The 13,311-nt window shown below is 41.3% G+C and overlaps 1 protein-coding gene across 3 annotated transcripts in view; it reads left to right on the plus strand.

Annotated features, from left to right (window-relative positions):
- Positions 1-12,530, plus strand: part of nrbf2b (nuclear receptor binding factor 2b) — a 30,030-nt gene extending 17,500 nt beyond the window's left edge. For all 3 annotated transcript variants that reach the window (XM_069900776.1, XM_069900775.1, XM_069900774.1), the window contains 2 exons: positions 3,800-3,840; positions 11,368-12,530. In XM_069900776.1, coding sequence (XP_069756877.1) covers positions 3,800-3,840; positions 11,368-12,096 — 770 coding nt within the window. In that variant the 3' untranslated portion in view covers positions 12,097-12,530. The remainder of the gene's footprint in view (positions 1-3,799; positions 3,841-11,367) is intronic.
- The last annotated feature ends 781 nt before the right edge of the window (positions 12,531-13,311 follow it).

Here is a 13,311-nt window from a genome sequence, read left to right on the forward strand (position 1 = left end):
TCCATGAGGATTTTGGAGAATCCAATTTTGAATAATCGGAGTTGTATTCTAGGTGTAATTTTTCACAAAATTGATGAGTCTGAAATTGAAGATTCACCATCAGCAGAAAGAGAAGCAAAAGAAAGTAATTTCCCCCCACCCCCCGAGTCATTGAATGTCCATAGATTTTCCTCTAGTGCTCCCACAGCTTTGGCAACCAGAGATCTAGATCGAAATCTGACACAATTAGGAAGCCCTCAGTGCTGGTTTCGATGCACAAGGGGTATCTGGACCATAAGTCACCAACAGTCTGCTGTCTGGGTAGTCTTCTGCCGCAGAGCCCCTCACTGCTCCTCCGCCGTGGTCACCAACCCATAAGATTGTCTTCTCTGCTTCTTCTCAATCAGGAGGTGGTTTCGTTTTCTGGTGCCCCGCGCCAGTCCTCTTCTTCCCCGGAGTCTGCAACCTCTCGAGCCTGCTGCTGATCATAAAGCACTCCCATCTTGGGCCAAGATCCCACAGCCACAGGATTTTAAAATAAACCACTGTTTAAAGCCTGTTCGGAGCTGTTGGCAGTTGGACTGGGGGGTGGAACCCTGCGGAGGAGTTCTATGTCTCTGCTCCCCGCCCTCATCAGGACCATTCCATGGATAGCACTAAGGACTTGGAAGCAAAAAAAAATCAAGTTGAGCTAATGAGAATTACAAGGTAGTCAGGAAAGAAAAGAAGGGACTGGGAACGTTGGCAAATTGAATTATGGAAAACTGCATGGTGTTCTACATGTGTGTAAACAGGAGGATAACTGGCTGTTCAGGAATAAATGGGGAAACATGCCAGGAGGTGGTAGGGGAGGTCCTTGATGATACTTCAGTGCTTAACAGGAACCTTGATGAAGTGTAGAAGAGGCAAATGTGTTGTAACATTGCAATTTACAAAAGAAGTAGTGTTGGAGCTTCTGGGAAAAAAAATGAATGATAATGTGCATTATGTAACAATATTCTTGTTTGCTGCAGCCAAACATCTTTGCAGTTGTTTTTCTGGTTTTTTTTTTAAAAAACAATAGTGTTCTCTGTTAAATTAAAAGAGAAAAACAAAAATAATGAATATTCACTTATCCTGTGCAAAAGTAAAAGTGACTATGCAATTATGCAGATGATCTTTTTGTGGGGTCGGAATAGATTGTGATTAGTGTATCGGGGAGGTTCAAGCATTGTTGGAAAGAAACTGTTTTTGAACCTAAAGGTGCTGGTCTTCAGTCAGGCTTCTGGACCTACTGCCTGAAGATATTAGTGTCCAGAGTGATGGGATCCTTTTAAGATGTTCGCTGTCTAGAGGCAGAGACTCGCATACATGTATTCACAGGGTGGTGACTGGACCTGGCTATGATTATTACCTTCTGGAGCCTTCTGCATTGCTGGGCATTTAAATTCCCAAACCAAGATGTGATGCAACCAGGGTAGATATATCCCCAGGTCCAGATAGAAGGTACACCAGTTTACTAGAGGTGTGTGGGAAGAAATTGCTGGAGCATTGACAATGAACTCTGCTTCCTCACTGGCCACAGGAGTGGTACCAGAGGACTGAAGGAGCAAATCTGCAGAGAGATGGCACAAAACAAAGTTGTGATTGGTGACTTTAAATTTCCGCATTGACTGGGACTCCCAATTTGTAATAGGGCTGGATGGGTTAGAATTTGTCAAATGTGTTCAGGAAAGTTTTCTAATAAAGATTTTGAGGTACTGGATTTCAATTAGGGAACAAGACAGGTTAAAGTGGAGGTGGTGCTTGCTGTCTTAAGGCAAATAGAGCTGGATAAATCCCCAACACCTGGCAAGGTATTCCCTTGGACCTTAAGGGAGGGTAGAGTAGAAATTGCAGGGGTCCTGGCAGATGTATTTAAAATGTCCTTAGCCACTAGAGCATGAGCAGGGTGTTGAGGATCTTGTGTGATGTTCATTGCCATCTTGACACCCTACCGTAATAGACAGCTTCAGTGATTGGTGCAGATATTTTGGGTCAAAGGAGCCTGTCCTTGTGCTGTTCTGCTTCCTGTTTGAAGGATCATAGCAGCAAAAAGTACAACCATAAAAGTATATCTCTCGTAATATGCTGCAAGTAAAAGGGTTCTAACTTTCCTTGCAAGGGAAGTAGATGGGTTCTGAAAATCCCAGTAGATAAAAATACTACATGAAGTGTAGGTAGGTAGGTAACTTAACCAAGACTGTGATTTTTAAAGTAGTCTGATATGCTGGCTGTAACCTGTCAGGTGATTCTGCCAAGCTTGAACATTGGACATCAAGTGAACAGTCAGTGCAGTCTTCATATTCGTGCATCTTTTTCAATCCCAAGCCACCGTTTCTCCTCCCTAGCCTTCTTGCTTTGCCAATTCCCTGTCACACATTTCCACGCAATTAGTTCTTGAATGATCACTTTTTTTTTCCTTATTTTTCAAAAACGCTGCAAAACTGAAAAGGAAATGGCTATTCTGAAAATAGCAATAATTAAACATGAACTCTGATTGTTGCTGTGTTGAGATGAGATAAAGCTATAAAATATATTGTTTGATTTGAATGATAAATATAAACTGCTTTAAGGTCAATATTTTCAGCCAAGTTTCAGGTTTGCTTTTATTGTCACATGTGCTAAGGTTCTGTAGAAAGGTTTGTTTTCCATTTATGACTTGTGTAATCAAGTTTTTCCCAAAAGTTTCAGGATCATGGCATGTGATTTCAGGATTTATTGTAATACAGTAAAACTCCTGGTATCTGGCACCCACAGGGATTGGTAGATGCCGCATAAGTGAGTTTTCTGGTTGCTTGAGACTTTTAAAAGGCCTAACTTATGCTCCTGCATTAAGAATAAACAGTTTAAAAGACCAAAAAAAAGCTATACTTGCACTGGAAAAAAAAGTCACTTGCAAAAAACCTTAAAGCATTTTGCTTCATTTTCAGTCACAATCTTTGAAAAAATATAAATGTCGCTCCATCTGCAGGTTCTTCCCCTCCATGGAGCCACCCAGTTACATTATAGATAATTAACCGTCTCCTTTAAGTTTACAGGTAAAGCCTTACTAATATATTTATTAATACTAATAAGGACTTTTGCTAAACCAGGAAGAGGAGACACTTTAAGAGAGTCACCCCAATGGCGAGCAGCATCCACCAGCTCTTCATCCCAGGCAACACCATTGCTGTTTCACACCACTTTATTCAAACAGCTGCTAAGCGCAAAGCACGACCAAGGCCCTCCGCTGGCTGAATATTTGTTCCCATCGTCACCAAAGGTTTATGTTACTTCAGACAACATTTACTTTTACTATTTTATTTTATTTTTTTGCTGGTTGCTTGATGTTGCTGCTGCTTGATTACTGGTTAATGGGTTTTGCTGTATCCGCTAGTGGATGTTCAATCTCCTGAGCAAGTAGGTAAAATAAATAGTAAGGTGTGTCTGTACTTGAATCATTGGGGGTTACAGTTTCACTTTTGTCAATATTTAAATATGCAATCATGAAGTTTATTTCCTGGATTATTCAATTGTAAGAAGATCAAAAAAATAATCCATATGTTGCTATAGTTACAACTGTCAGTTATCACCTATTTACTTTTTGACTGCATTGTAATTTCCCCCAATGCTCAATATGCAAGTTGAGTTGGGAAGATCCTTGTGGAATGAAATTGTGCATTAGATATTTTTAACTGTTGTGCATAAAGTTCTGATCTTTTGTTAAACTTGTGCATTTATAAAGGGGACTTGTGAAATGTGGTCATTGTTACCTGTGAAAGCTATGATCCACTGACACAGATTTCTTCTTTCCATGCAGACCATCTTGGAGAAGCCATGAAGCTAACACATTCAGAACAGGTAAGCACCAAGTGAGTAAAAGCAGTACTTTGTGTAGCTTGTTGATTAGCACTCTCTACCCTCAAACAATTCCAAGTCAGAGTTTACAGCATTGTTGTAATGGTATGGATTGTATGTACTCATTAGCCGGTAAAGGCATGGGCTGGCCCACCCCCTGATGACACTCTCCCCTGGGCTCCTCCCCTGTGGCCCAGGCCACCTCTCCTTTCCCTGCACTTCCCAAGCTTGGATCTGAGTCAGCTCAAGTCTTATGTACAATAAAGCCTATCGTGCCCCTCAGTCTTTTTAATTATTGGGGCAACTCGTAGTGCCCAACAATAGTAAAGCATAGTTTACCCAGCGTGTGCATCCCAAGGAAAAGGAAGAGAATTACAGGTACTCACGTTTCAGTTCTCGGTTCATTGTCTCACAAATTATGGCTCCTTGCATGTGCATCCTGGAAAACTTTGGTCTCCAGCACCATTCCTGGCAATGTGTTTCAGCCCAATTGACCCAAGTTTAAGACATCCAGTCATTGACCTCTCTGGGAAGGAAAATAAATCTGTTTTGTTCATTTTATCTAGATGTCTTGATATCTTATGCCACAATTAAATCTCCTTTCTGTTCCTGTAGCTAAGATGTTAGTCCATTTGAGATATTCTTACAGTTCCTTTGCACCCTTTTGAATGCTATCCAATCCTCCCTATGGTGCATTGAATACAACTGCAATGTTCCAACTGGCCCATCTAGCATTTTTAACAGTTTGAGTATCAACTTCATGCCTCTGCTAACAAACTTGTGGTTCACCATTTACTTTTACAATCACTTTATTAAACTGCTCTGCTGCCTTCAAGGATCTGTGTGCATGGAGCATAGATTCCTGAATTCCCCCTTGTCCATCTCCAAGTGTTACTATCCTACAGCTAATTGTTCACTTTCTCTTTGTACTTCCCCAATGCCTACCTTACTCTTTGTTAGCATGGATTCAATTTATTAGCTAACCTCTTACTTTGGGAAGGGTAAAGAAAAGATTTTCCAGGATGCTACCTGGATTAGAGGATTTGAGCTACAAGATGAGTTTGGACAAACCATTTTCTCTGGAGTGTCAAAGGCTAAGGGAAGGTCCGAGAAATTTATAAAATTATGAAGGTATAGGGCAGAATATTTTTCCGAGGGTAAAAATGTCACATACAAGAAGACATGTTTACGGTGAGGAATGGAAAGTTTTTAAAGGAGACATGGGACAAGTTTTTTAAAGAATATAGGGGCTCTCAGGGTTGTGGAAACATGAAATAAAGGGATATGTTGTATACATTTGTGCAAGCAGCAGAAAATATTGAATTTGGGCATAATATTTAGCGCACACTTCATAGGCTGAAGGGCCCATTCTTATGCTGCACTGTTCAATGTTCAACATAATTGGTATAGTGTACCTCCATTTTTAAAAATTGCTTGAATCTGTGAATATTCCTCATCCTCTTCCAGTGTCTTCCCATTTGGGCAATTGCATCAGCTATTTCCCCGGCACTACAAACTGCATCCTCGCCTCTTCTTTCCCAGTTGCCAATTCCAGCTAATCTTAACCACCTTTCAATGTATATGGCTGGAAAATGAGCACTGTCAGGCTTTTAGTAATAAGGAGAGGACTGAGCCAATTGTTCCATTTTCATCCCCCAGAAAGGGGAAGCCAACATTAGAAACCTATGATCAGTTGTTTCATTCATTTGAATTTACTGGAACTCTTTAGATATTGTTTGGACGCAGTAATTAAATATTCTGCAAATGCCTTTGACTTTTGACAACTGCAGCAAAATTCTTTCACGTTGCTCTAATGCATTCCTGGTAGTCACATAGACAAGGGTAACGTCTGCATTTTCTGACTGGATTTGGGGTAGGGGGAAAAGGAAGGAATGTTAGACTGCTTGCTTTGCTGCATGTGATGAGGAGGGGACAGGAAGCCCATAAAGCCCATTCCCCTTGGTATAATTGTCAACAGATCTGTGGTGCTGGGAGAGTCTGATAGAACAAAATATGCAAGGTGACCATTGCTTGGCCACATTCAACTCCTCACAATGACTGCCTATTCCACCAGGAGTTTTGGACCTTGCATTGATTGCCTCACCAGCATTTATAAGGAGATCAACACCTGCATTAAATCACCATATTGGATCTCTCAAAGTGATTAGAATGGTTCACAACCATGTAAAATCCTGCAAAATAGGTTATTCTTTTATTTTCCTGAAAAAGAACAAACTTTTAATCCTATAGACACATTTTAATTAGTAATTTCTTGAGCATGAAAGCTCAGTGTATGATCCTATTGCAAGCTATTTTAGGGAAAGAACTTGAACGTTGTTCATGTTTATATATTGGTCTTGTTAGAAATGGAGATTTTTTTGAGGAAGTGTGCATTAGATTTCTTCATCTTTAAAGTGCTTTGTTAGCAGTTTGGAATCCTTCCATTCTGAACCCCTGACCATTTTGTGAAGCAATTCAGTGTTTAACAGTGAGACTAGTCTTCTGTCTCAAAGCCATGATACAAAGGTGCCTTGTTACAGCTGTTTGATTATTCTTGTTGAATTTTGATTTTCATTTACAATAAAACTTCCCTTTGGCTAGGAGGCATTGTGTTCACTGCAAAATGCAACAAAGCATTCCAGTTTCAACCAAATACAGGTGATCCAAATCCCAAGACCAGAATGGCAATAAGCCTAGAGTCTGGTAAAGAGTGCTTCAAGGATCACAGGGTGGAATCAGGATGGTAGTGAAAGGATGTTTTTCTGATTGGAGGCCTGTGCTGCAGGGGTCCCCATTGGGTTCATTGTTACTTGATATCCAAATTGTTGGCATAGATAACAATGTAGTTAACTTGGTGAAATTCAGCGATACAGCATGGTAACAGGCTCTTCTGGCTCATGAGCCCACACTGCCCTAACCCTCTACGTCTTTGGAATGTGAGAAGAAATGAGAACCTAGAAGAAAATCTCTCACAGACATGGGGAGAACGTACAGACATTGCCGGATTAGAACCTGGGTTGCTGACACTAATAGCATTGTACTAACTGCTACACTAACCGTGCTGCACTAAATTTGGGGGTGGTGCCAGAATTGATGTAATAGACAGTGAGGAAGATGACCGTTTGCAACAGGGTCTATTTAGTTGGGTAAGTGGGATAAGTGGCAAATGAATTCATCTCTGAGAAGTATGAGGTGGTGCACTTTAAGTCAAATGAGGGCAGAACTTGCACAGTGAATTGTAGGGCCCTGGGAGAGTTTGAGAACAGAGACCTGGGGTACAGGTGTGTAGTTCTTTGAAAGTGGCATCTTGGGTGGATGAGGTGGTTTAAAAAGGTGTTTGGCCTGCTGGCCTTCATTGGGAAGGGTATAAAGTACAGAAGTTAGGACCTCGTGATTCAGCTGTACAAGATGTTGGTGAACACCTAGAAGCACTGGTCACTAGCTATGGGCAGGGTATCATTAAATTGGAAGGAATGCAGAGGAGATTCACTAGGAAGTTGCTGGGACTGGAGGAGTTATTATGGGGAAAGATTGGAATGGCTGGGTCTTTATTCTCTGGAGTAGAGGAAGATGAGGGGTGATCTTTTTTGAGGTTCACAAAGACTAAGGGTGAGGGTAAAGTGAATGATCAGTGCTTTTGTTTCCTCCCCAGATAGTGGATTCTAGAACTAAACGCCGCAGGTTTAAGGGGAGAGGGGAAACATTTAGGAGAAACCTGATTATCAAATTTTTCATTCACATGATGGTCCACATCTGGAACAAGTTGCCAGAGGAAACTGTAGAAGCAGGTACAATTAAAATATTCAGAAGACATTTGGACAGATTTGTGGATAGGAGGGACTTGGAGGGATATGGACCAAATGCAGGCAAATGAGATGAGCCCAGAATGTCAACTTGGTCAGCATGGATTAGTTGCGCCCAAAGACCTGTTCCAAGCTATATGACTCTGACCATTCCACTCTCCCATTGTCTTCATTTAGCTGTTAGTAGCCAAATGTGCAGGGTAAAACGTTAATTTTAAAAGGTTTAAGTAATTGAATGATAAAGGCACCAAACCATCTCACCTCTTTCCTTTTAGGATTATTCGTAAAAATTCTTTTTTTTCACCTTCACCAAACAATCTGTTGGAGAAACTCTGATCAAATAGCATCCATCAGTGGGTGAAAAAGAATGGTCAACGTTTTGGGTGGGAACCTTCAATCAACAAAAGGATCAGATTTGAAACATCGACGATACCTTTTCTCCCACTGATGCTGCTTGGTCTACAGGTACTGAGTTTCTTCAGCAGATTTTGTTGCTTCTGATACCAGCATCTGGCAGTCTTCTGGGTATCTTTTTCTTAAACCTTGCTTTTTGTCACTGCCCTAATGTCTCCTTTTGTGGTTCATTATCATTTTTTGTTTGCAAAGCATCTAGGTGCATTCTGAATGTTAAATAAATTATGGAAAGAATCTAATAAGTTAACACAGCAGTGTATTTGAATCAAAGATTAACAGAATCTGACCAGAGCAGTTTCTAGTGTCCATTCTCATACAGATTGATCCTTAAATTAACTTTCAATGCAATTATTCAAAGTCACATACAAGAACTTGTATGGATTTCCAGTAGTATTAAATCAATTTTATCTGTGCTTTATTTAGCATATTGTAATATAGTTCAAAGTAGGATGTAGCTCATCGAAAAGAAGTCCTGGTTTCCCACAATTTCCTGATCAATTCTTGGCTCTTTTCCCCAGTCTCTTCCCCACAGTCAGTTCCTCATTTTAAAAATTGAATAAGGCTAATGTATTATAGATTTTTATCAGGAGCTGTACCCTGTTTTCCAATTGCAGAAAGGATGTGATTGTAATAGACTGTGCAGAGGAAATTCACATCTGGTTATTGCTGGGGTAAAGCATTCCAATTATGAGGAGAGACTAGATAAGCTCGGTTTGTTTTCTGTTGAACAAGAGAAAGAAGGGGTGAAAGAAAAGCCGGAGCGAGTGCCCTTAGAGTCCCAAGTGTCCATGGATTCGCCTGCAGCACTGCTGCAGACCCACAACCATGCAGTCCAGTCGAAACCATTAGCAGCCAAAGCTCCAGATCAGAAACTCTGACATGATTAGGAACCCTTAGGCTCCCTCAGCACCCTCTCCCATCCAGGTTCCAAACCTGGTACCCTGTCAGCCAGTCTCCAGCAGTCTGCCACCTGGTGTGAATCCCTCGACTGCGGTCGCCAGTAGCCCACAGCCTCTGTGTTCTTCAGCTGCAGAGCCCCTCACTGGTCCACCGCTGTGGCCACCACCCCATGGGTCATCTCCTCTGCTTCTCGTTCTCAAATGGGGAGAGGTGCTGTGTTTTCTGGTGCCCTGTGCCAGTCCTCTGCTTCCCCAGACCCTTCCACCCTCGTGGATGCTGCTAATCATAAGCCCCTACTATCTTGGGCACAGATCCTGCAGTCACAGAATTTTTAAAATAAAACCAACTTTGGCTCCATTGACAGGCTGTATAAAGCCTGTATGGAGCTGACAGCAGTGGGACTGGGTGATTGGACCCTGTCCAGGGACCTCTGGGTCTCTAGTCCATGTTCTCCGCAGGTCCTCACCAGCGACATCGCTGCCATTACAATAACTCGGGCAACTCCTTCATTTATGTTTGCCATGGGACCAGAGTTTAGTTACATGACCAGGAAAACAAGATTTACAACTTGAAGGTCCTCAACTATTATTTCAGACTAATAAAGAAAAGTTGAGTGTATTTTTTTTCTAGATTTTACATTTATTGTCAGAGTACAGGCAGGACATCACATACAACCCTGAGATTTTTTTCTTGTGGGCCAGGGAGAATTACCACTTTTTGGTAGTGCAAATAAACTGTAAATTATGTACATAGGTAAACAAATAAAGTGTAAACAAACTGCAATACAATGAGGGAAAAAAACAATAAAGTGCACAAGTCAGAGTCCTTAATGAGTCCCTGATTGAGTTTGTTGTTGAGGATTCCGATGGTGGAGGGGGAGTGGCTGTTCCTATACCTGTCGTGTGAGTCTTGTGGTCCCTACACCTCTTCCCTGATGGCAGCAGCGAGAACAAAGTGTGTGCTGGGTCATATGGATCCTTGACGATTACAGCCCCTCTCTGACAGCAGTGCATTTTCTGTACATGTTCTTGTTGGTGGGAACAATTTTGCCTGTGATGTCCTGGGCTGTGTCCACTACCTTTTTGCAGGGCTTTGCATACAGGGGTATTGATGTTCCCATACCAGACCATGATGTGACTGGTCAGCACACTTTTCACCACACCTCTGTAGAAATTTTAGGGTTTCTGATGTACTAAACCTCTACATACTGGTCACAACTATATTTTCAACTGAGATGCTGCTGTTAAAATCCACGCTATAAGCTGAGTCCCACTTGTCCACTGTTTCTGTCATGAAATTTAGTAATCCCATGTGTTTTAAGTTTCTTTTTTTAGAAGTACAAATACAATGTTTTTTTTTATACATGATGCACTTTTCAGAAAGATCTTTCCAAAATCAAATGTGGCCATCTGAAATGTAGACCATTAGCAGTAGACCACTCGCCCATCAAGTCTGCTCTGCCATTCTATCATGAACTGATCCATTCTCCCAGTCAACCCCAATACCATGCCCCCACCCCCCCCCCCATAACCTGTGATACCCTGACAATCTCTGATGGCAGTTATTATTTGTACAAGATGCATTCCAAGTTTCGATTTGATCATATCAATTTAAAAATTGGCAAGTTAAGCAGTATTTATGGAGAGAAAGAAAGGCAGCATTAACCTTTTATCAGACATTGAATCATTACTCTTTCACTCTGCATGGATGCCGACTGACACGCTGAGTATTGAAAGTGCTTTGTTTCCGATCTGCATTGTTTTAATGTTAATCCTGGGTTTTTGGAATGCCTTATTATTAATACTTCTCTAGATACTTTTACATTTGCATGTTACAAGGCTGCATTGGATCAAAATCCCTTCAGAACTTTCTTCCACATTATCCAAGGAGATATTAGCCATGTATTTGACTTGTTTCAAGGGGGGGGGACATCAAATCACCACAATTTGATGCAAACTAACAAGGACATTCCCCCCCCCCCACCCACCCCCCCCTCCCATTACAGCAAAGGGGAGAATGAAGCAGGATGTACTGTAGTAAGAATTTCAGCCCAGTTAACAGGGTCTGTAATGGAGACCGATCTCGAAGATGCAAAAATGGAGCCTGAAGCTCATTTCCTAGCAGTTGTGAACATTCTGGTCCCACCTCTGGGAGATTGCAGGAAGATTGAATTTGCATTTCACCCAGTTGTGTGCTGATGGTCACCTCTGCAGGCATCGTTTCCATTTAATCCCATTAATCTTTCACTTGATGCCCTTGTAATATTCACCCAATTGAAGTCATTTATTTATTTTTTAAAAATGATCTTAAGAATTTGTGTTAACATGTTCTTGCAGTTTTTCCATATGGTAGGTAAAATGCTAATAATGTGAAAGAATTTTTGTTAAGATCTTACTTTGTTCTTAATCTGTAGGCTTTATTATCATTGAAGTTGCAGAGGGACAGTCATATCAAACATCAGCTTCTAATTCGTGAGAGATGGAAGCGAGCTAAGAGAGAAGAAAAGCTGAGGGCCCACCTAGACCCAGTGCTAATAGATCCACAGTCATCTACAAAACCATCCTCTGAAGAATCCAATGGTTTGAAGGCACTTTCCACAAGTGTAAAAATAGGTAGCCTTAACCAGGACGAACATCTGAGACAACTGCAGCATTCTTGCGATCGGGAACCAGATACTCTTCTCTATCTGTTGGAGAAGAAGCACATTGCTTCAAAGATCTGTGTAGTGAGCAAAGCTCCTTTAGATGACAAGACAAAGATTGAGGAGCAAGAGATGAAAATTTCTGAGCTGAAAAGACTTGTTGACCTACTTCTTGCTGAGAATGAGAGGTTAAAGAAGGAGAACAAGCAGCTGAAGGCAGAGACTGCGAGGCTTAGGGAGTTCCCATTGGAGAAGAAGGAGTTGGATGTGGATTCAGACTTGGTGAATTCGGAATTATGGTGCTTGAGTCAACCGTCCACTAACACCACCAATGCTGGAAAAGCAAAAGACATTCCAATACCCAACCTTCCTCCTTTGGAAATGCCAGCTCAGGACATTTCATTGGATGATCTTCCCCTTCTAGAACTTCCTGAGGAGGTTGTGTGTAACCTGAAAGAACAATTGGAGAACCAAAAGGAAACCTCAAAAGACAAACTATAGGGAGTATACTTGCAAAAATCAAGTTTGTTAACCAATAAATGGTACAGTGCCTCAGAATAGCAGTCAATGTGTGTACGAATCGAGTGCCAGATTGTATGTATGATGCTTCTGACCTTCTCATCCAAATGGACTGCGGCACTGTTTACAACTGGGTAATTGCCGCCATGACTCAGCTGGTGCCACCCGGAGAACTCATAATGTGATGTGTATTTCAAAGCCAATCAGGAACGTTACATGTATTTCTACTGTATGAGGGAACCAAATCAAACAACCTCTGAATGATCAGTTTACATTACAATAATTGGGTGCATCATTGTCGACCTTTTTTATTGTATCCTTTCAATCTAAACAAATTACTCTGTGATATGAATTGTCTAAAGAAGAACTGTAACTTTTGTTGCTGCATGAATGAATAAAATAGTGTCAGTATTTGATTTGAACATCATTTTATTAAATAAAAATGGTATCCTTGCAATTTGCTTTTACAGAAAATATTCTTTTGAATGCTGTTGTCACAAGATTGATAGCACAACTTCCCCTCTGAATCTGCTGGTTGGAGGTTCTAACCCCTACTTAAATTCACCAGGTCAACAGCGTCAAGGTCTTCAAAAATGTTGGAGGCGAGATCTGCCTTTGAAGCAGGAGTTGAAAGGTTCTGACATTGCATGAGAGGGAGGCTTGTGATGCTGACAGGTATGTCCCTTACTCGGTGTCAATATGGGCATTTATTTAATGGCTGTTTACATCATCCTGAGTGCCTTTTAAATAATTCCATCATAAATGGTGCCTCAGCAAAACAGGATAGGTGCTTTATATTTTTAAATTCTCAGAAGAATCTGTCAGGTACATCACAAATACGACTTGTCATTAAATTAACCAGTGCAGCAACTGGGCAGCCCACCAGTGTGGATCTTCGCACCACGCTATTACAAAGCCAGTAACCAGGCTTCCAATCCATCACTGTCTGTAAGGAGTTTTTATGTTCTCTGTCTGTGTGGGTTTCCTCCCATGTTCTAGGACGTATGGGTTATTGGGTTTGCTGGTCACATGGACATATTTGGGCAGCCTGGGCAGGAAGGGCTTACATCTTGTGCAGTATCTCTGAAATGAAACCACAAGTGCCTGGTTTTTTAAGTACAAGATTTAGAGCAGCACAGTTAATATCGTGGTTAGCGCCACACCATTACAGTGCCAGCAACCTCGGTTCAAATTCAG

Source organism: Narcine bancroftii, chromosome 10, assembly GCF_036971445.1.
Source record: "Narcine bancroftii isolate sNarBan1 chromosome 10, sNarBan1.hap1, whole genome shotgun sequence".
Lineage (NCBI taxonomy): Eukaryota > Metazoa > Chordata > Chondrichthyes > Torpediniformes > Narcinidae > Narcine > Narcine bancroftii.